We start from the raw sequence: 26,140 nt of genomic DNA, 5'->3' as shown, positions 1-26,140 counted from the left end.
AGGCCCAAGCTCTTCAGCTGCTCGATCGCACTTGCCTTTGCTAAGGAGGGAATTAGGTAGGCAGCATGGGTTCCAATGTGGCTCCAGCAGATGGTATAACTTCTTTGAGCTACAGTTTCCTTATCCATCCAAACAGGATCAGAATCCCTGCCCTCTTTATCCTAGGAGGCTGCTGTCAGATATGAAAGGACTGAGAGAAGCCCAGAGCCCTCCCTATATGCGGGTAAGAGCCCTGTATGTACATAAGAAGCCTGGCTACAGATCCTCCAGGAACTCTTTCAAAAAATATTCATGCCTGGGTCTGGCCTCAGAGAGTCTAATTTGGTAGTGCTGGGGTGGAGCTGATTCAGTATCTGTATTGTTTAAAAAATTACCCCTGATGATTCTTACATGCCCCAAAGGTTTAGTATTAGTGGAATCTTCCAGAGCCAGGTGGACATTACCTCCCCAACCAAGAAAGAGCTCTAAGAAATAACAATCAAGGTGGTAAAAATGGAATTTTTAACTATTGCTACTGTGGAAGAAATGGAAATTTTAGCTACCGCTAGTGGGAATATAAACTGAAACTAACTTTCCAGCAACTTGTATCAGAATTCTGTATAGACTTTGCCCCAAGAAGGCAATCCTAAGAATTCACTGTAAAGAAATAATCATGGATGTGCACAAAGGTACAGCTACAATGATGTTTATTGCCAACTGTTTATCATAGTGAAAAATTCAAAACAATTTAAATGGCCAGCCAGGGAATGGTTAAAACATGGGACATGCATACAACTGAAGACAATACGATCAAGTGATGGTGATGGAGAATGTTTAATGGCGTAAGACATGCATGTTCGTGGTATACTGCTATGTGAAAGGGAGGTTAAAAACAGTATGGTCTCACATATATGCATATTTATGAATTTGAAAAAAAAAGGCTGAGTGGATATACACCAAGTTATCCCTGAATAGACAGGACTGTGGATGATCTTGAACTCAGTGGCTCAGAACACAGGCTTTGACATCACACATTTTGAGCCCTGGGCTCGAATTCCAACCCTGTTACTTATTAGCTGGATGACCGCGGGTAACAACAGATCCTCAGTTTTCTTTACCACAAAATGGAATGACCATACCTTCCCTCAGTATTTCAATGACTCAGCATGACAAATGTTTAATAAACATGTAAGCATTATTAATAGCTTTTAAAGCTCTCTACCATAGGCACATGTTACTTTTATGCATAAGGAAATAAATAAATGCTATTAAAGCCCTAAGAACCCTAGTCTCAGTCTGCATAGTTTTAGCCTTTTTTAAGTGCCCCAAGCTGGGAGCCTTACTGGTTGACTCACTCAGGCCGGGGTAAAAAAAAGCCCCCCTCCCTTCTGCAGCTAAAGGCACCCTGACTCCCACCGCACTCTGCTGGCTTAATCCAATCAGATAAGCCCCCAAGGCAAGGCAGGGGCCAGAACCGCCCAGGGAAGGGTGTAGGCAGGAGGGTGGCGTCTGGGGCAGACTCACCAAGGCAGGGTAGGAAGGGTAGCCTCGGCACTTGGCCCACACCAGCTCCAGGGGCTCCAGGTCTCCGCGGTCTTCAAAGGGCATCAGGAGGCTTCTGCCTGGGGGTGGGGGAGGGGAGGAGACAGTGCCCGAAGGGGACTTGGAATGATGCCCAGAAGGCTTGCCTATGGCTTCCAGTTGACTGGGGCAGCCCAAGAATTAGTCAGCAACATCCCCTCCACCCTTCCTTTTCCCTGCCCTTTCCTCAGAAGTTCTTAGACTGGATCAGAGGTCAGCAAACTAGTTCTGTAAAGAGCCAAATAGTAAATAAACATTTTAGGTTTTGTGGGCCACGAGGTCTCTGTTACAACTACTCAACTCTACTACTGTGGCATGAAAGCAGCCAATCTATAAATGAATGAGCATGGCTGTGTCCCAATAAAACTTTATTTTTGGATACTGAAACTTGAATTTCATGTAATTTTCACATGTTATAAAATACCATTCTTCTTTTGATTTTCTTTTTAATCATTTAATAATGTAAAAAGTATTCTTGGCTCAGGGGCCATACAAAAACAGGCAGCAAGCCATAGTTTACCGACCTCTGAACAAGAAACCTAAGATGGCTTTCCCTGGAAAAATGTCCTGCTTCATCCCCAGGGCCTCAGGGAGAAGGGCCATAAATCAGCTCGGGCAATGTCACGTTCTGCTCTCTGGGCCTCCAAGACTGGGGAGTCCTCATGATGGAGGCTTCATGCAAAAAGATGCTTGGGAAGGACATCCTAGTAAAACCACTTGCTAAAGGAGTTCTTTTCTGACAGGGCCACACCTGGCCATCCAGGTCACCTGGATGCACAGCACTCAGCAGAGCCACACAGGTCTGCAAGTTCTTCACATGCCTACTTCCGTCAGAACCTCATACTGGGTGTCCCCCAGGGCAGGCCCATCTCTTCATCTTACTTTGTTCTGTGCCCAATGCGTTAGCACAGGTGCATGGGTGCTCCACAGATGCTTCTGAACACACAGAGGAACCTCTTTCCCTCCCCACATCCATAAACTGTAATGAGGAGGTAACCACACTCAACCGAGGAAAAAAGTCCAAATCTAATAGAGAGGAAATTATATTTCTAAAGAAACATTACCACCCTCACTTACAGTTTTTTAAAAATGTACTAAAATAATAATGAGGTACTGTTTTGTACTTATTGAGGCAATAGCAATAACTATAAAAAGATAAACTCCAATACTAAAGAGGTAGGCTGAGGGGAAACTGCTGCAATCATACGCTGCCGATGAAACTGCAGACCAGTCCAATCCTTTTGGAACATAATTTGGCAGGATGTCTCAAGAGCCATTAAAAACAGTACGAACCACTTGCTCCAGTAAATTCCTTCCTTGGGAATTTACTCTAGGAAAAATAACTTTGAAAATGAATCAAAGGATTTTGGACAAAAATATCGGTTCACTACATTACATATAATGTTAAAAGTTGGAAACAACGCAAATGTCTAACAACAGAATGGTTATGTAAATTATAATACATTGATTCTTAGGTACATAGTTCCAATAATATGAGATATATAAAGATTATATGTCAATATGAAAAAAGTATGACATAACATTGAAAAAAGTAGAATACAAAAAGTGCATGTGTTTTGGATTAGCATTTTGCTAAAAATGTGCCTAAAATAAACAGAAGGCAACACAGAGAAATGAAGACAATCGTGTTATGATGATAGAACTATGGGAGGTCAATTTCTTTCTTAAATTTCCTTTGGCATCATTTTATTAAGTATGTGGTTTTTAAAGTAAGTATAAAACGTCACCACTAGAAGCACAAAGAGTGCCAATATACTCCTGTTTTTGTGCTGGATGCTGTACAAATTCATCTAAACATGAGCCCTGTCTTCTGGGTTTTAACAGTCACAGAAAGTAATGAAACACACAGGCATGCATCGTCAACACATACACGAGAAAGAAACTGATGCTAAGGGAGAATAAAGCAGTTGGGAAAAGGAAAGAGGGGAAGAGAAGCCCTGCAGCCTGTGTGTTAGATGGAAACTTCGAAGACAAGGCATCCAGAGAGTGCACATCCCTCTACTATAGGGTTGGACAGGATTGTCTGGCAGGCTCAGAAAACAGCCTGCTCTATACCTGCTCCACCAGAGCACCACCCCCAGCCTCTCTTCTTGGCCCTGCCCTTCCCTTTACTCTCTTGGTCCAAGGAGACAAGACCCATAAAACTACAGGGTTATGTGTGAGATTCAGTGATATAGGCCATCACTGATAAGGAGCGCAGACAGGCAGTATCCATCAAAATTCCAAATGCACACTTCCTTCACTTCAGCAATCCCACTTCTGTAGATATACTCTCCATGGATATGAAATGATCTATGCACAAGGTTGCTTACTGCAACACTGATTATGATAACAAGTAAGTGAAAACAATCTAAATGTCCATCTTTCGAGGGCTGGCTAAGCACATGATGGCACTCCTATACAGTGGTATACTAGGCAGCCAATAAGAAGCACAGAAAGATCTCCAAGATAAATTAACTGGAAAAAAGGAATGGTTTAGAGGAACATGTGTATATTAGGCTTCTCTACTCACTCTCTTAAATATACACACAAATTTTGGTTTGTATATATATGTATATATGGATTACCTCGGAAAGATAAAAGAAATTGCTAACAGTGGATGTTCAAGGGAGGGGAGTGATGGCTTTCATTATATACCCTTTTGTACCTTTTTAATTTTTATTACCATGGGCATGTACTACCTATTCAAGTATAAGATGAATTTAAAAAATAAACAAATAAAGAGCATGAATGAGCTGGGAGTGAGGGCCATCTCCCTGCCTAGGCCTGAGGGTTCAGGGGAGCTCAGAGACTGGCTGCCAGGTTCTCAGCCCCAGCAGTGCAGCAACCTGAAGAGCTGGCTCCTCAGAAGGCCTGCCCCTGCCCCCAGCCCAGCTCGGCCCGAACACTTTCTCCTACCTGAGCCACTGTAGTCAGAGTCTCCATTCACACCTTCCAGGAAGGGCACTCGAGACAGGGCTGGCTTCCCACGGCTGCGTTTGGGGGGCGTCATACCACTGCATACAGAGCAGGCAGAGGGGTGAAATGAGCAACTTCAATGACTAACACGTCCACTCCCCTCTCCCATCTGTGACAGGAGTGGAGCTGTAAAAACCCTTCGGGAAGGATGGTTTCTAGCTTCTCTTAAAAACTCACACTGACCCATGACACACTTTTGACTGAAAAGTTCCCACAAGGCTTTGAGGAACCATTGCATCCACATGGAAGGACTGAACCTGGATGGAGATGCCTGCTCCCCTGCTCAGGGAACTCAGACTTCCTCCAAAGGAAAGGTTCTCCCCGTCACCTGTCAATCCTTCCAGAGTCTAAGCAGCCTTGCCACGAGGAGGGGCCATCTCACACCAGCCCAGAATTCTTTACCCAGTGATTCACAATGCTTCCTCTTCAGAAACCAATTTATATTTGGGATACAAAAATCTGCCTCTTTCCTAAATTTTCTAAAATGGACATGTCACACTTCCTTAATTAGAAAAGACATTTTTAAATTGGAAAAAAAAATTCCACTTCTCACAATGGTTTATGTGTGAAGCTTTTCTTAGAGAGAAATGAATTTTTTTTAACTAAAAAGTGGACCAATTTTTTTTAACATGGCTACTGCAAAGAGGTAAAACATATATTAGACAAAGAAAAAGACTAGAAAGTAATAAGTGAAAATGAGAATAGCAATACCAGAGCAATGGTATAACTGAGGCCCACCCAGGCATCAGTATTTTTAAAGAGCTCCCTGTGTAATTCTAACGTATAACCACAATTGTGAGTCTTTGGGCAAAAATGATGTGGCTAGGGCTTTTTTCTATCCAAACTTTTAAAAATAATACTGCTATGTACTTTTTTTCAACTAATAAAGTACTTAAAAGATAGGTCAACAATCTGCAAAAAAGTAGAAATGCATAAGAAACCCATGGTGAGATAATAGCAACCGGGGGTAGGACTGGCTGGAGAGTAGGGTACTCCTGTTTTACTCAATCAGAACTGACTTTATCATGACCTTATACTAAGAAAACTTTGCTTAACCAAAACCTAAAGAATCATATTGCTTTAGTAACCAGTACTTAGGTTGGGAGTTTTTCCTTGCTAGTCAAAATTAGGACCTGTTTGGAAAAAAACAAAAAATACCCAGTTCACCTTTAGGATTCAGTTCCCACTCACCCAATAAAAATCTGTCAACAGGATTAGAGACTCTGCAGCCTTATACAAATGTAAGGTGCTAGTAATTTTGTTAGGAAAGCCTCTCAAAGTTCACATCATGAGTCTGGGTAGACATCATCAAATCCAACAGAAGAGAGCACAGCAAAGTGGTTAAGAGATTGAACTCTGGAGCCACACTACCTGGGTTCAAAACCCAGCTCTTTTCATTAGTTCTATGACCTTGAACAAGTTATTTAACCTCTCTGAGACTTGTGTCCCCCATGTGTTTTCGTGAGGATTAATGAATGAATAACCATAAAATACTCAGTACAGCATATACCACGTACTCAATAAATGGCAGTTGCAGTTATTATCTTATGAGGGGCAGTAAATTTTAATGTCTTACTCAGAGTATTACAAACTACTAAAGTTGTACTATGGAATGATGAGCTCTGACAAGGATGAGCTCAATAAAATAGGATGTAACACCAAAACTAGGTCTGTGTGTTCCTGATATATAGAAACAAGCACAACTGACTCAATCGCGGCCTGCATTTCAGCCCTCTCTCCAAGTCACCCAGGCCTAAGCAGACAACCCAATCTATAATTATCTTGTTTACTGGTTTAACATCCATCTCCCCTTCTAGAAAATAAGCTCCATGAGAACTGAACTTTAGTGCTTACAACAGTGCCTGGCATACAGTACGTGTCCAATTATCAATAGCTGAATGAGTGACCTCTAGAAAGAGGGTACAGCCCGTCTGTTCAGAAAATCATCAGAAAAGATAAACCAAGGTGCAGGTAGGGAAGGAGGCGTGGGGGACGGGTTAGTGATGAGTTCTTTCCAAGGGCACAGTTCCTGCATCGAGCGAGGGCCCTAGAGATATCAACGGCATCGGACTGGAATTCTGCAGAAAGGCAAACCACAGACTTGCTGGCTTGCTTCTCGTGGCTCATAGCTGGGAAGAGTGCCCCTCACAGAGGGAGAGACCAACACACCTTCCACCTTTAGTCAAGGGCTAGACAGTCAGAGACAGTTTGATGACCCCACTCCTACCCCAACCGCAGTAAATTGGGCTTCCACACACCTTATCTTTGAAGAGAGTCAGGAACTCCCCACCTGGAACCGGGCTAGAAGCATCTTGTAAGATTTTGAAATCTGTCTCTTCCCTATGCCTGGTAACTGTGTTTTCCCCCATCTACTCCCCTTTGTCTCTGGAGGCTACAATAGGGAGGGAGAAAGCTAGGGCAACTTTGAGGTTTTGTGGGGACATCCCAAAGAAATCACAGCAGGGAACCAGTTCAGGGCTGAGGGGTGGCTGGGGGCCTCCAGAGCCCCACCAGAAGCCCAGCAGCCCAGGTAGAATGAGTACCTAACAGCGCACACACCCAATATGCCTTGGAAGCACTTCAAGCACAGACATGCAGTCTTTTGGTGGTGCCCTGGGACCTTTCCTTCCCTACTCCAAATCTAGGATCCATTCAGCAGCCATGTGATGGGGCCATAACTTCAGACTTCAAAAGGACAAGTCATTTTTCCCCTGTGGCACTGAGGGTTTCTCATTTTCAAGAGTCCCACTGTCCTTGGTGTCTTATAGAACCCAAAACATAGAGGAGTGGCTCAATAAACTGGATTTGGAAGAAACTTTGAGATTCTAGTCTCAGAAGTCCTCCCTTAAGGCAAAAGAAATCCATCCCTTTTCAGCTCAAGGATGGTAAAAGAGCTGGGACCCTTGACTAAATAAAAGTAATTCCAAATTTCCTACCTGTTCGTTTCTTATTTCCACACCACACCTCTAAAGAGGCCATTGCTACAATGCCCCAAAAGGCAAAGGGCAAACCCATGTCTGTAACAAGCTGGATTATGTAAGTACGTGTGGGCAGTGTGAGGGTGACAGGGGGTCACTGGCTCAAATGTTAATTTCAGTGGGCAACAGGAGATTCAGCTCTCCCCACCCTCCAGAGCACAAATTCAGCCCCACAAACCCCGTAAGCATCAGCACCACTCCTCTTCTCTTAGATCAGACCTGAGAGTCCAGGGTCACCTCATTTCCTAGGAGCTCCCAAAATCACAGACCAGAGGTCTCAGGAAACAGCAGAGGTGAGGGAAGAAACTGAGATAAGCAGGAGAAGGTTCATTCTCTCACCGAACAGAGAATAAAAGGGGGCAGAGGGGCTGACAAAGCTCTGGGGACAAGTGTTCTTACCTGCAAGATTCAAATGCCAGTCCACCACTGAGACCCAAACTACATTCGGAGTCAGACCCGCTTTCAGTGTGTTTTCCAAAGCCGTTGGTCATGCCTGCCAAGGACACACAAGAGTGAGCCTGAGCACGGAAGCCCCCTTTCCCCTGACACATGCTGCAGCATGAGGCAGCTGCCTCGGGGGGAGCTCAGTGAGGGGGAATAGAGAGGATGGCTGTTCCTTCTCCTGTGAGAAGTCTTGCATGGTAGAGAGAACCTGATAAAGACAAAGGTTTAGGGGGAAACATTGTTAGCTGAGGCAAGGAATAGATGCTGTTTTCCCTCTCATCCTTTGGCTCTTACTTTAAGGAAAACAGCACACACAGATCACTCTGCTACTCTCATTTGGCTACAAAGGGACATACTAAGACTTCCCTCCCTGGCTGGCTCACAAGTCCCTGGACCTGTTTCTAATTTCAGACCTCAATTATCAGGGAGTCTTCTCTGCCTCTCGAGGAGCCCACCCACCTTGCCTCTTCAGATAAACACACACACCCTTATCCATCACACAGTTGGCAACAGCTACCTTCATTTTTTGGGGATGGTGTCAGGAGAAGCTGGGGAAGGATAAGGGCTCTTTGTCAACCACACCCTGAGACATCTAGCAGGGCTAGTCAGAGTTGAGGATGGGGGCTCTCTTCAGCAGAACTAAAGCAGCCCAGACCTTCCTGGAATGGGGGGTCAGAACCCTGAGAAGAAGGTTCCTTTTCCTCTTCTTTGAGGTTTCTTGGTCTCTTTTTGTGAAGGTTAATACCTTCTCTCTCTCTTTTTTTCCTTTTTTAGAGACAGGATCTCAACTCTGTCACTCAGGCTTGAGTGCAGTGGTGTGGTCATAGCTCACTGCAGCCTCGAACCCCTAGGGTCAGGAGATTCTCTCACCTCAGCCTCCTTAGTAGCTAGGACTATAGGCACTCATCACCACACCCACCTAATTTTTAAAATTTTTTGTGGAGACAGGGTCTCACAGCCCAGGCTGTTCTTAAAATCCTGGCCTCAAGTGATCCTTCTACCTCGGCTTCCCAAAGTGCTGGGATTACAGCTGTGAGCTACCATGCCCAGCCAGATAATACCTTTTTACTTATGGAGGATGCTGTTTAGTATGAATGAGAGGTCAGTCTACAGCAAGGAGTCCTTCAGAGACAAATGAAGACTGGTCAGCCCAGGCATATGATCTTGCTGTGAAGGCTACCACTCTCCTATCTATCCAATTTCTTTCTTTCTTTTTTTGAGATTCATCCCTCAGGGTAGGGTGCAATGGCATCATCACAGCTCACAGCAACCTCAAACACCTGAGCTTAAGCAATCCTCCTGCCTCAGCCTCCCGAGTAGCTGGGACTGCAGCTGTGCACCACCACACTCAGCTAATTTTTTCTATTTTTGGTAGAGACAGGGTCCAGCTCTTGCTCAGGCTGGTCTCGAACTCCTGACCTCAAGCAATCCTCCTGTTTCGGCCTCCCAGAGTGCTGGGATTGCAGGAGTGAGCCACCATGCCTGGCCTATTTATCCAATTTCTAACCACACTCCAGAGTTCTACAGCTCTGACAGCTGAGCCAAGAGGGGTACAGAGATGGGCCAGACGCCTGATTTGAGAGCTGTAAGTAAAAGCCGCCTTGACCAGAACTGTTGAGGCAAGTTGTACCTGTAAGAGCAGGTGTCTGAGCCAAGATGTCTATATTCTGACCTGGCTCTGCCTCTAACATCATGACCTCAATTTAAATCACTGAAGCCAGCTGTGCCTCAGGTGCCTCGTCTATTAAGGATCAATACCTGTTTTTGTGAGAGTCAACTAGGGTTGTGTAGAAGTATTCCTGGGTGCCAGGCAGCTAAGATGGTCGGGAAGGACCAGATTCTAGCAGTAATCCCCAAGTAGCTGCCTTTCTCAGGCTCGATGGGCCTGATGTCCAGAGTTAATTCCTGATAGGAGAATCTTTCACTTTTAGCGCCCACTGTTCTCAGTGCTGTACGGCCAAGCCTGGTACGGCTGAGAGGTTGGCAATAATAACTGCTACCACCTACTGCTATATGCCAAGTGCTTTATATAGGCTATTTTCAATGCTGAGAGCCCTGTAAGGTAAATATCAGAAGCCCTGTATTAGAAGGGAACAGGCTCAGAGAGGTTAATTCATTTTCCCCAGGTTACACAGCTGGGAAGAAGTCTGGGGATTTGCATTCAGGGATGCCTAACTCTAGGCTTCAAGCTCTTGTCTCTATATACCAACCTACTGTCCTAACATAGGAAAGCTTGGGCCAGGTGGGATGGGAAGGTATTGTTGAAACAAAACGTTAGGCAGCAAGAGAAAAAAGCAGAGAAACGCAAGTACTGGCCATACAGTCTAGAGCCACCACATAAAAAGACATGACAGACACAAGAAGCAAAAGCCAAGAGCAGCTCCTCCCTGCCAAGCAAGCCAGCCTTCCCTGTCCCACTAAGACCTAACTACTCTGCCTGGCATTCAAGGCCCTCCGCGTCCATGCCCACCTCACACATACAGTCTTGGTTCCAGATGCTCTGGGAAGCCCCTCTTCAACCTGTCCCTCACAGACTCCGTCCTCCTCATTCCCACACACCCAGGCACGAGCCCGTCCCCATCTACGCCTTTCCATTCTGCCCTCATCCCTCAGGGCCAGCCTCCTCAGGAAGCCTCCCAACTCCTTGAGCTCAAATACCCCGATATCTCTAGCAGTGCTACCTTTCGCCTGACATATAACCACATACTGTTCAGCACTGTGATTTCTCTGCATCTTGGAAGACCACTTCACTTCCCCACTGGACTGTGAACTCTTTCAGAGCCAAAAGTGAGTCTGACTTACTACCCGCCTCCCCGTCTGCTAACCAACTCATGCGGGACATGTATTAAGAACTCGTCAGTGATTCGGCCCCCATTACCTCCCTCTGGGACCACCTCCACCCGCTTCTGCTGCAGCCACACTGATTCCCTCACTGTTCCTCAGACATGCAGGCATGTTCCCACCTCCAGGGCCTGTGCACTTACTAGTGTATCTTTTTAGAATGATCTTCCCCTAGATATACAAATAGCCCATGCCTTCAGCTCCTTCAGATCTTAACTCAAATGTCACCTCCTCAGAAGACCTCCCTGGCCACCCTAATACCACCTCAACATTCTCTATCCCCTTTCCCTACTGAGGTTTTCTCCAAAGAAAAATTATATCTTGTAAATTATCCAACATATAATTTACTTATTTGCTTTTAGTCCATCTCCCCTACAAGAAAGATTTTTTTATTGTCTTGTTCATTGATTTTTCTCCCCCCTGCCCAAGTGCTTAGAATAGTGGCTGACACAAATATTTGATGAATGAACTGAATTGAAGGTAGGAATCACTTTACCTTATACAACTTCACATCCCCCTCAGGGCCAAAGACAGTCCCAGACACAATCTGGCCCTCTAAAAATACTTGCTCAAAGCCTGTTTCCCCAGATCACTACTCATGCGCCAGGCCCAACAGTGAGCCATGTGTTGAACGCCACTATTGGCATCTACAGAGGCCATTAGGGAGATGGCCAACTGGGGAAGGTGCTGGCTGGCAAGGCAAAGCAGGAAAGCAGGTGAGAAGTAGCAAGAGAAGTCACAGGCACCTGTCTCTTCCTCCTGCTGGGGGGACCTCTCCCCTTCACTCTCACTACAGCTCCTGCTCCTTGGCCGCTTCCGGGAGTGGTGCTCATCCTCGATGCTGGCTGAAGAGGCAGGAGAGCCTGCCAAACCATGGTCCTCACCATTCTCCAGGGACCTGTCTGGGCTCCTCTGTGGCTTAACCCCATTCTTGGCCTTCTTGAAGAGGACTGATGTACGGCGGCCCACACCACTAAGTGGGGCACCAGCAGGGGTGTCTGGGGCTGTGAGGGATAGTCTATTAATGCCATTGTCACCAAGCAGATGTTGCAAGGGCTCACTCCCTAGCTGCAGAGGTGATTTTTCCAAGAGCTCATCTTCTTCCACCTTTCTGGGCTTTAGTAACCGGCTTGGAGGTTTGCTATCATTGATGGGTTTCAGAGTGGGGGGATCCGGGGGGGATTCTTGCTCAGACAAGGAAGGTGCAGGCCCAGTGGGCTCCAGGGTTGGTGGAGGAGGCAGTTTGGAGTCATCTGTTAGAAAAAAAGAGAACCTGCTTGAACATTTTAGAAAAAGTCTGCCCCTACAAGTCAGATACTGACACTGATAACCAAGGACCAAAAGCACGGGCTATTATAAGGCTTGAGATGCACTCCAGGTCTTAGACCTGAGGCAAAAAGAAAGGAGGAATAAGTTTTACCTATACTAGTACTTTGCAAACCTGCCTATGTATCACCTAGGAAGTTACTTAAAAATTCCAATGCCAAGGCCCCATCCCAGACCAACTGAAACCAAAGATGGGGCATTAAAAAAAAAAAAAAAAAAAAAAAAAGCTTACCAGGTGAATCTAATGAAGTAAGGGTTGGCTGCAAATCGTTGCTCTACACGCAAGAAAGCCAATCAATAATTAGGTTAAGTCTCAGTTTGGGAGACCAGGGGTCTATAATTCTCCCTGGCCTCAAGCATTTTCTCACCTGTCAATCTATTTTGTTTCACATCACCCAAGTGAAAGCAAGTACAGCAGGTAAAAAGAATAAGTTTATAGATGCAGAAAACTGAGACCAAGTAAATTAAATCAGTGGTTCCCAAACATGTCTGCTCACCTACCACCCTGAAACTTAAAAATTGAGACTTCTAAGCCACAGCCCAGACCTCCCTACCTGAATCTCTGGGAAGTAAGGCTGGGAATTTTTTTTTTTTAATCCTCTAGTAATGCTGTTGCAGCTGGTTGGTCCACTGGGCACGACTATGCTGCCATAGCCCAGGAGTAGGGATGTAAGTGGCATGCTGGCCACCACAAGGGGAATCAGGAAGAGTCACATTGGACACAGAACCCTGTAATGCCAATGTGATCTCTCAGACATGTCCCCATTCTCTGCCAACCTAAAATAAAATGGGCCATTCCCTGTAATTTGGGCCCCTACTCACTGAAGATAACACCCAACCTTTTGGACTGAGTGGGTAATGGGCCCTCCCAGGCTGCAGGCTCAGATCCAAGAGAGGTATGAGGAAGACAATTCTGTCCCCGATGAAAGGGAGGAATGAGAAGCAGCTCAGCTTATAAGGCTCTTGGGTTTCTTAGAATCACTTCCCCAGCTGTCTTTTATAATCTGACTTCTCTGCTTGAATAGGCCTGTAGACTCAGCCAGCTGGGGTCAAACCCATGAGGTAGCTCAAGAGCCCGGGTTCTCTTTCTTTCTCTATTATCGCCCCAAACCACCACCTAACCCGCTCTAAGAGCCCCTCTACGTGATAGTATAAGGTAAGCTGATATTTAACTGGTATGTACAACACAGCCATACCAGGTGCAAGATACTGACATACTTCTTAACTGGCTAGTATACAGCTGCTGGGATCCTGCACCTGAAACTTCCCTGAACCTCCTCACAATCCAGCAACTAAATATCCACATCGGGAGCCCACTCCAATACAAAAGCCAGCATCTACTGTGACAGATAAATTCTGGTCTCAACCGATTATTAAATATTTTGAATACCATCCCTGAGTATACATGGAAGTGTGGCCCTTCCAAGGGCTTCTGCTTGCCCTGCAAGGGTCAGAACTAAACTCAGGGAAGGACACTCCCACAATGAGATTTCAGCTTAGCCCTGTCCCCACCCCCGAAACCCCGTTTGCCCGTGACTATCTCTCACCTCTGTCCACATCATCTTCTGGCTCCTCCTGCAAGGTCTGCTCCAGCACAGCCGCATCCCCCCGGGGCCCTGCTGGCAGCTCCCCATTGGACACTGGCTTGTTCAGTGATGGTAGCTGTAGTGGTGGTGGCTGCGCCAACTTCTGTCGAAGGGCGTTGATCTCCCGGCGTAGCAGGCGGACACGGCGGGTGCGGGCCCCGCTGGACCGCATGGCGCTCACCAGGTCCAGTTTCTCCAGCAGCTCCTTCAGCTGCACCTCTGGGGACAAATGGGCCCGGTTCTCTGGGATGAGGATGTTGTCCACTGCCAGGGAGAAGGGAGGACAGAAGGGGCTGAAGGACCTGCCCAACCCAGGGCAAGGGGAAAGGGCCAAATCCTTCGGATGCAAAATACTCTCCTGGAATGCCTGGGCCAGCGGCTTCCAACAGCATCACTGTGGGGCCTTGGCCCTGCAACACCACTGCCCGGAAGGCAGCCACGGGGACAAGGTCAGAATCTGGGAAACATCTGCAGGAAGCAGTTCACAGTCATGATTATGGGCTCCATGGAGCAGGCACGAGGCACCTTGGCAATCCCCCGGACTGAGTGACTGTTTTGGCTGCTGCCATTGAGAAGCAGAGAACAGGGACAGGCAGAGTACGGGGGCTCAGAGGCAATTCCATTCTTCTGGTTCTCCACCTGCACCCTTCGGAATTAGCCAGACACACACCAACACTGCACTCTCCCTGCCCTATGCTCCAATGCCATACAGAAGGGATCCAGGAGAGGAAGACCCCAGGTGAGGCTTTACCTTTTCAAACAAACTGCTAGCACCTGATTCCCCTTTCTACCACTCAAGAAGTGCTCAGTGCATTAAACTTTAACCCTTGGAACTATTCCAGCCACAAGCAGGTATACCCTAGTCTATGCCTACCCCCAGCTTTGCTCCAGGAATCTATCCTATAGCCCAAGGCCCACCCTGATGCTGGTGCTGTGGGCTCTGTTCCTGTGCCTCCTCCTGGCCCCTCTCCGCCCCGCCCATCCAGGCTTCTCACCATCTTCCCAGGAGAAGCGGTAAAAGTCCTCCAACTTGGGTGACTCAGGAAGGTGGGTGCCCCTCTCGGGGTCATAGCCAATGTTCTCTGCCTGCCGCCGGGCATGCCGTAGGATGGCCCCTCCCAGGTCCCGAAGGCGGACAGCTGCTCGGTGGAAAATTGTGTCTTTAGCATTATACTTCATGCAGTTGGTAACTATAAGGTTAAAGTCCTCCTCAAACTCCTCCAAGGTGCGATACAGGTGGGATTCCAGCTTCCGCCTCATAGTAGAAAAATCCATTGGCTTGGATATGAATTCCAGGTAATCTGGAACCTAAACATATAAAACCTGTACAATTACAACAACCATTTACTAGCCAAACAGGCACACCCTTCACCGGCACTCTTGGCCTCCCCATTTTCTGATTTGGCCACGCTGGGCTCATTGAGAGCCCCAGAGCCTGGCCCACCCTGGCCTGCTGACTCCTCATCATGGGCAAGTCTACCAGCCTTGCCAGACCCAACTCCTAACCTCCAGTTTTGCATACCTGGTGGCCCAACCCCCTCCTGGCCTACTCAGACCCTGTTCCAGTTCAGGGAGGGTTTATTGCTTGGGAAGTAAGGGGAACTTGCCTCACTTAGGTTGACTGGTTCAGAGAAGATGTGTGCGGGATCCTTCTCCTGCAGCAGGTCCAGTGTTGTCCTCAGCAGAACATTGAATGGCATCAGCTCCAGCTCCATGGCAGCCTGCTGGACCTTGACCTGTGTGGGAGGTGGGGAGAGATCAGGATATCCCCTGCAAAGAGGCACTGAAACTTTTTCTTGATAACTTGACTTTCACCAATCATGTACACCAAATTTTCACAGGCTATTAAGCTGACCAGTATATGAGAAGCTATCCCCCAACCCTCAGCCTAGGAATAATGATATCAACAGCTACCATTTTCTGAACATTTCCTATGAATCAAACACTATAACAAAACTTACTGTTAATAATAATTATTATTACAATTATAATAATTAACACTTTTATAGTCCTTACTAAGTGCCAGGCAATGTTCTAAACATTTTATATAACAAAGGTAAGTATATGAGGTGGATACAGATGAGGTATTTTACAAAGAGGAAACCAAGGCAAAGACTGAATAGCCTACAGTCACATAGCTAATAAAGGACAGAGTTGGGATCGAGTCCCAGAAGTCTGGTTCTACAGTGAGTGTTCTTGACCGTTATGCAACACTGCCTCTCTACTCATATTACCTCAATTTATCATCACAATAACCCTTAAGGAGAAATTATTATCCCTGTTTTACAAATATGGAATCTGAGGTTTAAAGAGAGTATGATAAAAGAGTCACTAGTCTAAGGTCACCTGGCTAGAAAACAACAGGTAGAATTTGAACCCAGGTCTGACTTAGTCTAAGAAGCATATTGATGATGTAAAATGTGTCTGGGACCAAAGTTTTCCATCTAGTGTGCTGAGATACTGATCCCACCAACCCTTAGAGCATCTGAACCAGCTGGGGTAACCAAGGCCTCCAGGCTCACCGCCCAAGTGGCAAGCAGCCTCATATACTTCCAGTAGCATGCCGTACAGATGTTATTTTCTACATGTGCCCTAATGTGAAAAGGTTGGGAAGCCATGAATTAGACTGTGGGAAGTTCCTGCCTCTTGGCTACCTCAAAACAGGCCTGCCTGCCTCCCCCAGGGCAAGGCCTCCTCCTCTCTTCTCATTTCTCTGAACCAGAGGTCGGAAGAGAAACTCAGCTGTGAGAGCAACCCTGGGATGGCACAGACAGTTTGAACCTGCAGAGAAGGTTCTGAGATGTCTTCCATGGCCACTCACATGAAATAATGGCAAAAGCTGCCCAGGCTTTGAGGTGGAAACTCCAGTTATTGGGCTGCTCAAGAAGGGTTTATGCCAGGATGGAAGAGTGTTGCAGAGTTTGGAGAAAGAGAAAAATGAACATCTTTAACCCAGGCCTCTGAAGCATGTGAGTAACAGCTGCTATTCCTAGACCAGAAAGAATAGTTTTCATTTATCATGCATTCAACTAGTACTTGCTCTCTGCCACGTGCAGAATGCTGCAGTAGAGACTTCAGGGAAGCACAGAGTATCAATAACCATAGTAATGACAGCAGCTGACACCTACTATGTGCTAAGCACTATTCTAAGCTCTTTATATATACTAACTCTCTAATCCCCACAACAACCTTATGATGTAGGCTCTCTTATTACACCCATATTACAGGTGAGGAAACCGAGGTATTAAGAGATTAAGCAACTTGCTTAATGTCACACAGGTAGTAAATACCAGAACAAAGATTTAAGCCCAAGCAGTCTGGTGCCATAACTCATGTTCCTTAACCACCATGCTATACTACCTACCTCAACATTTCCATGCTTAGAGGCTTAGACTCTCCTTGAACAGAGGTGGAAAATTTAAATGATTCAAGACCACAAGCGTTTAAGGGCCAAGTGAGAACCCTCAGAAGCTCCCAGGTCAGAGGTTCTCAACTGGTGATGTCCACTAGAATGGCCTGAGAAGCTTTTCAAAATCCTCAAGGCCAGGCTCCACTGAGACTTCCTTAATCGGAAACTCCAAGGAAGGGCCCAGGTATATATTAAGCTTATACTAGAGGCCACCAGGACCTGAACCCCAAAACACAGAAACCATCAGTAGCATTACAACCAATACGGAGTAGACAGACCTTGAAGCCCACAGTGCTGGGGCAGGAAGGGGGGAAAGAAAGCTGGCATCAGGTAGGGGCTCCCAGGTCTCCCAATGCCAGACTAACAGTGGGAGAAAAGGATCTTGAACTAGGGCCTGGGGCCAGGAGCTCCTCCTTACCTGCTCCCGCTTGAGCTTCTCTCTCTTCCGAATCAGCTCAATCAGCAGCCGTGCCCGCTCCAAATCGTGCCGGAGCTTCTGCCAATATTTCAGCTCTTCCTTTACTGCACTCGTCTTCTCGTCCTGCTCTCGCTGCAGCAGGAAAGAGAAGGAGGGGCTGGGAGCCTCCTTCCTGCCCAAACTCCTCTCCCTGTTCAAGCCTCATGGAGCTTCAGCAGGTAAGAGTCCTGTCCCCTTCCTTGAACCACAGTCTCAAGAAGCCTTCTAGCCCTCTCCATCCAGTGCCTACCTCCCAGGCTTCCCTGCCTTATAACAACGTTTCTTCATTGCAGCAGTGCTGGAGTGGGATCTGAGACTGCTTTCCCTTATCCCCAGGGACACCAGAGAGCAGCTATAGCCCTCAGGGCTGGAACAAGAAAACTAATATACACCTCAGGGGTGGAAAGAATTTCACCTTAGATGTTTCACTTGGCTAGAAAACAAAGTGAAGTTCTTACTATAAGTTTGAACATACTTTGGTAAAACAACAACAAAAAATGTGATTCCTACCCTAGAAGAGATTACAGTTGTAGCTAGGGGAAGGAAGAGACCCAGGATTTGAAGCACAGGGCATATTAACATAAAGACAACAAAAACTAATAATACAAATACTGAGAGAATACAAAATAGGGGACCTGAGTAGGTGGGGTTAGGTTAGGGAAGGCTTCCTGGGGCAAGCAGTCTGACTAGGGTTTCACATACAATGATGGACGTGAATGGGCAAAGCAGTAAGGAAGACCTCTTCTGGAACTGAAGGGACCAGAGGGGCAAAAATGTGGAGACAGAATTAGTGATTCCCTGCTTGGTGAGCAAAATGAGCTGGCCAGAGCAGAGAAGCTAGGAAGCCACAAAAGCCAAAGAAGATCCAGGACCAGCTGACACGAAGCCTCAAATGCCAGGCAAAAGAGTCTGGACTTGGCCTGCCTGGAGAGGGGAGTATATTTCAGAAAGGGAAGTGACAGAACGCAAAATGGTATGTAAGGAGATACTACCAGTTGTAGAGCAAAGAAAGAATTAGAGGCTGGAAACCATCTAGAAAGCCATTGCTGAGATTAAGGGGGAATGGATGAACAGGATGGCTACAGAATGGAGATAAAGGGCCACATATTGATAACCCCCCCTAAACAGCTTAAAGGATGGTAACCTGTGGCCAGTTATGGGAAAGAGTCAAAAGTAACTCCAAGATGGGGAACTCTTGATATGACATCAGGAGGGTTCCATGACAATAACAGGGAAATAAGTTTACAGAGAGGAAGGAAAATAATTAATTCAGTTTCCAATTTTGAGTTACAAGTAACAACACCCACATGGAAGCATCCCAGAGTGACTGACAGTAGAAATAAAAGGATGAGGACAAGAAGAAAAATCCGGAGCTACTGCCACACAGTTATTTTCAATTATGAGACTGGACATGTTCTCCAAGCAAGTAAGTATGCAGAAGAGCCACTGGTAATGTTACCATTAAAGAGCAAGAAGAGGGATCAGCACAGGGTGCAGCCCGAGGGTTGAAAGAGGTGGGAAATGGTGTCACAGAGAAGCTCTTGGACAAGGTGATCTGTGGTGTCAAATGCAGTCTCATGGTCAATTAGGTGAGAATTTGAGGAAAGACTTGCTGGGAAGAGGCTGCTTTTAGGAGAGGCTTCGGAGGAGCAGGTAGACCAAAAAGTTGAAGGGAGGCTGGATACAGGCTTGCACTTCAGGAGTTTAGCTACAAAAGGCAAATGTGAGATCAGATAGAATGCAGAAGGTACTAGTCACACAAAGCCTTGCTTCATCTCTGGAGCAGCAGTGTGGGAATATTTAAAAGCAGAAGTAATGGAGCAGGTAAAGAGGGAGAGAGAACCATAGATGTTAAAAATGTAAGGGAAATAAGGAGCAGAAACATTAAACATGCAGCAACTCTAGTTGCTAATGGCTAACAGCCACCACAATTGGACAGGCTGTGTGCTACAACTTAGATCACAAATCTGTGTATTTACTATGAAACATTTTTTGACAGATGGCAGTATAGTGTCTTGAAGAAAGGGCACCTTTTCCTAACTCATACAACGTGGCCACGTGGCTCTCATTTATCCTACCTCTTCTGGCTTTCTGCCACATCTAGAGATTTTCCCCAAATATATGCATGGAAAGTTGGGCCTGCTCTCCACTCTCCCCTAGAAATTGCTCCAAAGCCAAGCTTCTCCCATCCAGGAGGGGCTGCTGTCTCGTCTGAAGATCTCCGTAGTACTGGAGGTTGTTCCTGGGATAGATAGACCACCTAGACAGATGATCCCCTATAGGCAAAGGCTCCATGGAGAGCTAAGGGAGGGGTGCCAGCACTGCGCCAACAATTGCTCCTTCTCCTTCACTCTCGCCTCCCTCCACCAGTCTGAAATCACCATTGCACCTACCTGCTCAGCATTTCTTTGGGACTGCAGGTGGGAGTGCAGGCGCCGGATAAGGGGGACACCATTCCGTGCCTGCCGTTTCAACAGCCAATAGTTGTGAAGCCGCTGCATGAACTGGTTTTTCCTCTGAAAGGAGAGACCACTACAGATCTTGTTCAACCTTAAGTAGAGGCACAGGGAAGTGAAAGACAGGGTCAGTGGGCAGCCTAGATTATAGCCCATGCATCCTATCCAGACCCTGGTTTACTTTTGAACCTTATAAAAGAAGACAGAATAAAGTGGCCAAATACCTCACCTCGGAAAAAGGCTTGAAAAGGTCAGCAAAGTTAAGCAGCTCAGATTCAGCTCGAGGTATTTCACTTGCTTTTCTACCTCCTACCTTACAGTCTTGATCCTCCAAAAGAACCTTCTCCCAGAAACCCTGTTTCCTATAGTCCCGGACTTCTTTGTTCCAGGTATGGACTGAGAAACAAGCCGGTGTCTCAACACCCCCACCTTCCTCTTGATAAAAGCAGCAAAAGGTAACAGGAACTTGAATAAGCTATGAGCAATATGGCCACTATTGGCCTCAGCCTCCTGTAGCTGAGGGTCCCACCCGACCGGGGAGTAGCCCACAACCAAGCTGGAAAGAAAACCAGTAGGAGTGTATCAGGTTACCGCTTTCTGAGCCCAAATGCAACCCCTAAGAGTTGTCTGACCTCTTCCATTAAAAAAATCTCAGCAGCCCAAAATATTGTCTAATTTTGAACCAAATGAAAAAAAAAATGGCTCTAAAGGTGTAAGAGGATGGAGAATCTGAAAACTTAGCTGGCTAAATTACTCAAAAGGGAAATCTTAGGGTTAAGCCAATAACATCTGGGGGTGGGGAGGTATAGGAAAGGAACTAACACCCATACTGTAAGGTGGGTAACATCATTTCCATCTACAAAAGATGGAAAGACAGTTTAGGAACAAAGGCTAAATAAATTGTCCAAGTAACTAATGCAGCTAATAAGATAGTAGATCTGGGTAGGATCTGAATCCACGACATCTCTCTGCTACACCAAATTGGTTATGCACAGGGTAAGCAGAGCCTCAGTGCTCCTGTGGTATTTCCTCTGCTTTTTCTCTCCATCCCACTCCACTGAAAGGAAGATAATAAGCATGGCTAAACAAAGAAGGTGAAACTTAAGAAGGGTGGGCACGTTGGGCAGGACACTGCTCTCCTAGGCCTTGCTCCTCTCCACAGTCAGACATTCCTGCCCCAAAGCCAAGCTTATAAAATCAAGGCCTAAGCCTCTCCCCAAAGGACAGACCCCCCACCAATGGCCATGCCAAGCACACCTGCCCAGATGTAGGCAGCACCATCCCTCTACAACCTCTTGGCCATGGAGGGTCCCAACAGCATTTGTGCAGGTAAGGAAAATAATAATAAAATAGCAGCAGCAGCAGCCACTATTTATTGAGCACTTACTATCTGCCAGACACTGTGCTAAGTGCTTTACTTATATTATCTCATGTATTTCTCATCACAACTCTATGTGGTGGGTTCATTTACCAATAAACAAACTATAAGGCTTAGAGCAATTAAGCAACTTGCCAAAGCTCACACAGGTGCAGGTCTGTCCAGTTCTTAGCCAGCATGTTATGCTGGCCCCTGCTAGAGGCATTTAGAAGAACACACAACCACCCCAGGGCATAACCACCCTACAGATGGGGACTAAGCATCCACTGACTCACCTTAGGAAAGAGGGTAGCCTACAACAGCTTTGTGACTAGAAGACATATTCAAAGTGGCTGAAATTCTAACTTGGGCCATGGTTGGCAACAAGGGCCTCCCCTCCGAATCTCACTCTTAGGACTTCCCAGCCTGGCAAGTCTGGTTGTCCCCTCACACAATTCATTCCCCACTACCCTCCAGTACTCCATTCTCCCTACCCTTCTCATCAAGAGAGATGGACAGCAGGAGCACAACCTCGAGGCATCATGAGCCCCAGTTTGTGGTCCAGGGTTTTGGTCCCATGCCTTAGAACAGGACATGGCATATAGCAAGTGCTCAATAAATATCTCATTAAATGAATAAACGAGTAAACAACTTTACCTCCTGTGCCTGCGATTTCTTCATCTGGGGGTGTAGGAGAAGGTGCAAGGACTACATTAGATGAACAATCTCCAAGATTCCTTCCTGCTCTAACACTGTATACTTTTTAATGAATATCACCCTTGGGATGAGCCTCTGCTGGAAAACGTTCCCTATCTCTTGCTTCTCTGCCAAGCTCCCATCCCTCCAACAGCTCCAGAGCTCCAGCTCCCTCTCTGATGGTTTAAAACAGGTACAATGGTCTCTCTACATACTTAATGGAGGCCCAGGTGGCTTAATTACACAGCTGAACTGAGTAATCCTCTTTTCCCTACATCCAACCTGCTTAAGAGGAGAAATAGCTGGTTCTCCTACCACCACCACCTTCTCATACAAAGTCCCCACCATACCTAGGAGAGAGTTTGCTGGATAGTAGATGCACAAAATGACCCCTTGAAACAGTGGTTCTTCATTGGGAATAGTTCTACCCCACCCTCCAGGGGTTTTTGAAAGCATGCATGGGGACTGTTTGAGGTTGTCACAAAAACAAGGCAATAGGGAAGGGGAAGCAACTGGCATAATAAGACCAGGGATACTAAGCCTCTAAAAATGCATGGGACAGATCTAACAATGAAGAATTATCCTGTCCAAATTGAAAAATGCTGTGTTAGATATCCTGTCACCTGAGTTTCTACGCAACTTAAGTGTCTTATTTCACTTTGAACCAAGGAAATACATTACTTTGAGGGCACTTTCAAAACCACAAACCAGGCCAGGTGAGCACAGGGTTCAAAGGAGAAGTTTAAATTTGGGGGCACAGAAGAGAACAGATGTCCATGAAACATGTTTGGGGAAGGCCTGGCCCAGGGCCAACACCAGCCCAAAAAGAAACCATGAATCCCTAAGGAGCCCTTCTGGGCAGGCTCACCTGTAGGAGGGTATCTGTGGGACAGTAACCAGGGGGACAGTGGAGGGTGTGTCTCGGCCCGCTTCCTCTGGCTCCTTCTTAATCTTTTGCTTCAAACTCATCTTGCTCTTCTTGGGCACTCCCTTTAGGGGGCTGCCCACCCCACCTTGGCCTTCCTGCTCTTCCTCCTCCACTTCTTCCTCTTCTTCCTCCTCCCCACCACCCTCCTTCAGCCCTTCCTCATCTCCAGTCTCACTGAGGCTTCTAGGGGAGTCACCCTTCCTCCTAGCAGTGGCAGCACTTGGAGGCGAATGGGCCTCACAGTACGCAGTCTTGCGCACTGTGAAGATGGTGCCATTGAGGCTGGTTTCACGCATGGGCTCAATCTTCATGAAGAGCCCAGCCCGCTGGGCACACGTCACATGGAAGGCTGTGTAGCAGTTCACCTTATGGCATTGGATGGCTGCACCTAGCCCCTTCTGCTTACAGATATAGCATGTTAGTTTCCAGCGAGCAGGTGGGATGTTGTCGATGCCCTCGATAGGTTCCAGAAACACGGTGTTAGCAAAGCAGACTTCAGGGATCCAGATGGCACACACCACGTGGGCCCAATGCCCATCACTGGTCTGTTTGAAGGCGCCACCCTTATTGGGACAGAGGGCACAATCCACAGGCCGGGAGGGAGACTGCAGGCAGCAGCGGCATAGCCACTGGCCCTCAGGGATGTAGGGAACGCCATAGCACTCCTGGTGTACTGCCAGGTTGCAGATGTCACAGAAGAGAATGACATTGCTGTTGTGGCATTCATCATCTAGACACACACAGCAGAAGGCGTCTTCATCAATGAGAGATTGTTGAGCCCCATTGCTGCGACTCTCCAAGTATGACTCCTTCTCAAGCCGGTCCACCAGCAGCTCAAAGGTATCTGCTGACACCAAACTGTGCCCATCTATTCGCCGCTTCTCATTCACCATGTCTAGCCAAGCAAGGTCCTCCTCATCCATGTCATACTCTACCTCTGCATCCAGGTCTTCAGGTGGCTTCTCGATGTATCGGTAGTAGGCACCAGGCAGTGGGGGTGCTTCAGGCTGGCTGCCTGAGTCTACCACGCGGAAGCTGGGCTGTGGGAGGTGGAAGGAGGTGCCGGATGCATGCTTGGAACAGGACTCTTTCTTTTTGCCCTTGGATGAGGGTTTCTTAGACTTTCCAGGGAACTGAGGCTGCTCACTGTTTTCCTTGTTACTATTGCATTCGGTGATATCTTGGGCGGTCAGCTCATCCTCAGTAATGATCTTGAGTGGGTCATATATGCTGATACGATGCAAGCGTCCATCAATGTCTACCTCGACAATCCGTTGGGCCTGGGCATATGTCAGGGTCTCCCGGGTGGGTGAGCACTTAAGACTGTAAGGAGATGGGGAACGCCGGCCCTCGGCATTCTGCCGCAACTTCCGACGAGGTTTCCTCATGGCACCTGGTACCAAGGGGACTGGCCTAAGGAAAGAAGGCCAAGAGACTGTAAGTTGGATGTTCACCCATTCATGCCCCCATTCACACTTCCATCTGATCAAATGGCCATCAAGAGGACCTGCTGTACCCTCTGTCTGAATGACCAAACCCTCAGGCATCCACATGGCTTGCTCCTTCACTTCCTTCAGGTATTTTACTTCTTCAAATGAATATCACTTCCCAGTGAGTCCTTCTCTGACCACTCTATCTAAAATTCCGAATCCTTCTCCTCTACCAGCAATCTACCTTTCATTCTGCTTTATTTTTCCCTTTAATACTCACCATCCTCTACCATGCTATATAATTTACCTACTTTTTATGCTTATTGTTTGCTTCCTTCCACTAGAATGTAAGTTCCATGAGGGGAGGGATTTTTGCCTGTCTTGTTCACTGCTTTATCTTCAGTGCCTGGAGCAGTGCTTAGCTTCTAAAGCAAGCATTCAATAAGTATTAGTTGGGCTGGGTGTGGTGGCTCACACCTACAATTGTAGCACCCCGGGAGGCCAAGGTGGGAGGCTGGAGACCAGCCTGAGCAAGAGCAAGACCCTGTCTCTACTAAATAAAGAAAAAAAATAGAAAAATTAGTTGGGTGTCATGGCGCACCTGTAGTCCCAGCTACTCAGGAGGCTGAAGCAAGAGGATCGTTTCAGCCCAGGAGATTGAGGTTGCAGTGAGCTATGATGAAGCCACTGTACTCTACCCAGGGCAACAGAGCGACACTCTGTCTCAAAAAAGAAAAAAAAAAGTATTAGTTGAATGAAAGGAGAAATCAAACAACTCATGATCCCTGCTTTCAAGGACCTCCGTCTGAAAGGACAGAGAAGTAAACAGATCATTACAATGTGACGTGGGGAAAGATCTAACGTTTTAATGATGTACATAGGCTGTAGGACCACTAACTATGGAAAAGGAGCAGGTGGTTAAGGCTTCAGAAAAGAAAACAAGAACAGCGACCATTTTCAAGCTCTGTACATGAACACTGTGCTCTATCAGAGGATCAAAAATTCACAGGTCTATAGCCCTCTCCCAACCTACCCTACCATGAACAGAAACCCTATTCCTTGACCCTGCTTGTGGTTAAAGAAGAGAAAGCAACCAAAATGCATATCACATTATCACATGTGGTCTAAGAACTTTAAACTACAGTACACAGGGTACTCTCTGCAAAAGACAGCATCCAAGATATACTGGCTAGTATATTTCCAAGCAGAAACGCTGGAAGCTCTGTGAGGGCTCCAAGAGATCTCTGAAGTTTTAAGTGGCCTATCTGGGACCCTCCTTGAACTCAAGGCCAAGTGATCAGGGCAGTATCTGAGGTAAACTCTCAGTGTATTCTGTTATGTCAAAAGTCCTTCTCTCCCAAATTACTTACATCTAGTCTATCCTCGTACAGCAAAGAGAAAGCTCTAGCTTCCCACATCACTCTCTGGATGAAGGGAACTATGACAAGCTCATAAGGAGCTACAGTAGGCAGTTACTGAGGCCATCACCACTAGGAAAGACTTTGGGGATATGGTGTCCCATGGTATAGGCAGACTTGGAAATACCTTTCCAAGTATTTGGAAGATTCAGGGAGAAGATTTCAAGGAGGAAAACAGAATTTGTCACCTTGGTTGCAGGCTCCACTATCCTTCCCTATAAAGTAGAGATGGTGATGATAATTTAGCACTTTCACAAACTACAAAGCCCTCTTAC

The 26,140-nt window shown here is 46.7% G+C and overlaps 1 protein-coding gene across 1 annotated transcript in view; it reads right to left on the bottom strand.

The window, feature by feature from the left end:
- Positions 1–25,063, bottom strand: part of BRPF3 (bromodomain and PHD finger containing, 3) — a 31,460-nt gene extending 6,397 nt beyond the window's left edge. The window contains exons 1-11 of the mRNA XM_012646646.1: positions 25,049–25,063; positions 22,958–24,430; positions 19,974–20,130; positions 17,542–17,673; positions 15,322–15,450; positions 14,710–15,022; positions 13,676–13,978; positions 11,549–12,055; positions 7,917–8,010; positions 4,480–4,577; positions 1,504–1,601 (exon numbers count right to left, since the gene is read on the bottom strand). Coding sequence (XP_012502100.1) covers positions 1,504–1,601; positions 4,480–4,577; positions 7,917–8,010; positions 11,549–12,055; positions 13,676–13,978; positions 14,710–15,022; positions 15,322–15,450; positions 17,542–17,673; positions 19,974–20,130; positions 22,958–24,405 — 3,279 coding nt within the window. The 5' untranslated portion in view covers positions 24,406–24,430; positions 25,049–25,063. The remainder of the gene's footprint in view (positions 1–1,503; positions 1,602–4,479; positions 4,578–7,916; positions 8,011–11,548; positions 12,056–13,675; positions 13,979–14,709; positions 15,023–15,321; positions 15,451–17,541; positions 17,674–19,973; positions 20,131–22,957; positions 24,431–25,048) is intronic.
- Positions 25,064–26,140: the final 1,077 nt, after the last annotated feature.

Source organism: Propithecus coquereli, unplaced genomic scaffold (assembly GCF_000956105.1).
Source record: "Propithecus coquereli isolate 6110/MARCELLA unplaced genomic scaffold, Pcoq_1.0 Scaffold248, whole genome shotgun sequence".
Taxonomy (NCBI): domain Eukaryota; kingdom Metazoa; phylum Chordata; class Mammalia; order Primates; family Indriidae; genus Propithecus; species Propithecus coquereli.
This window is presented reverse-complemented; position numbering and strand designations above follow the sequence as displayed.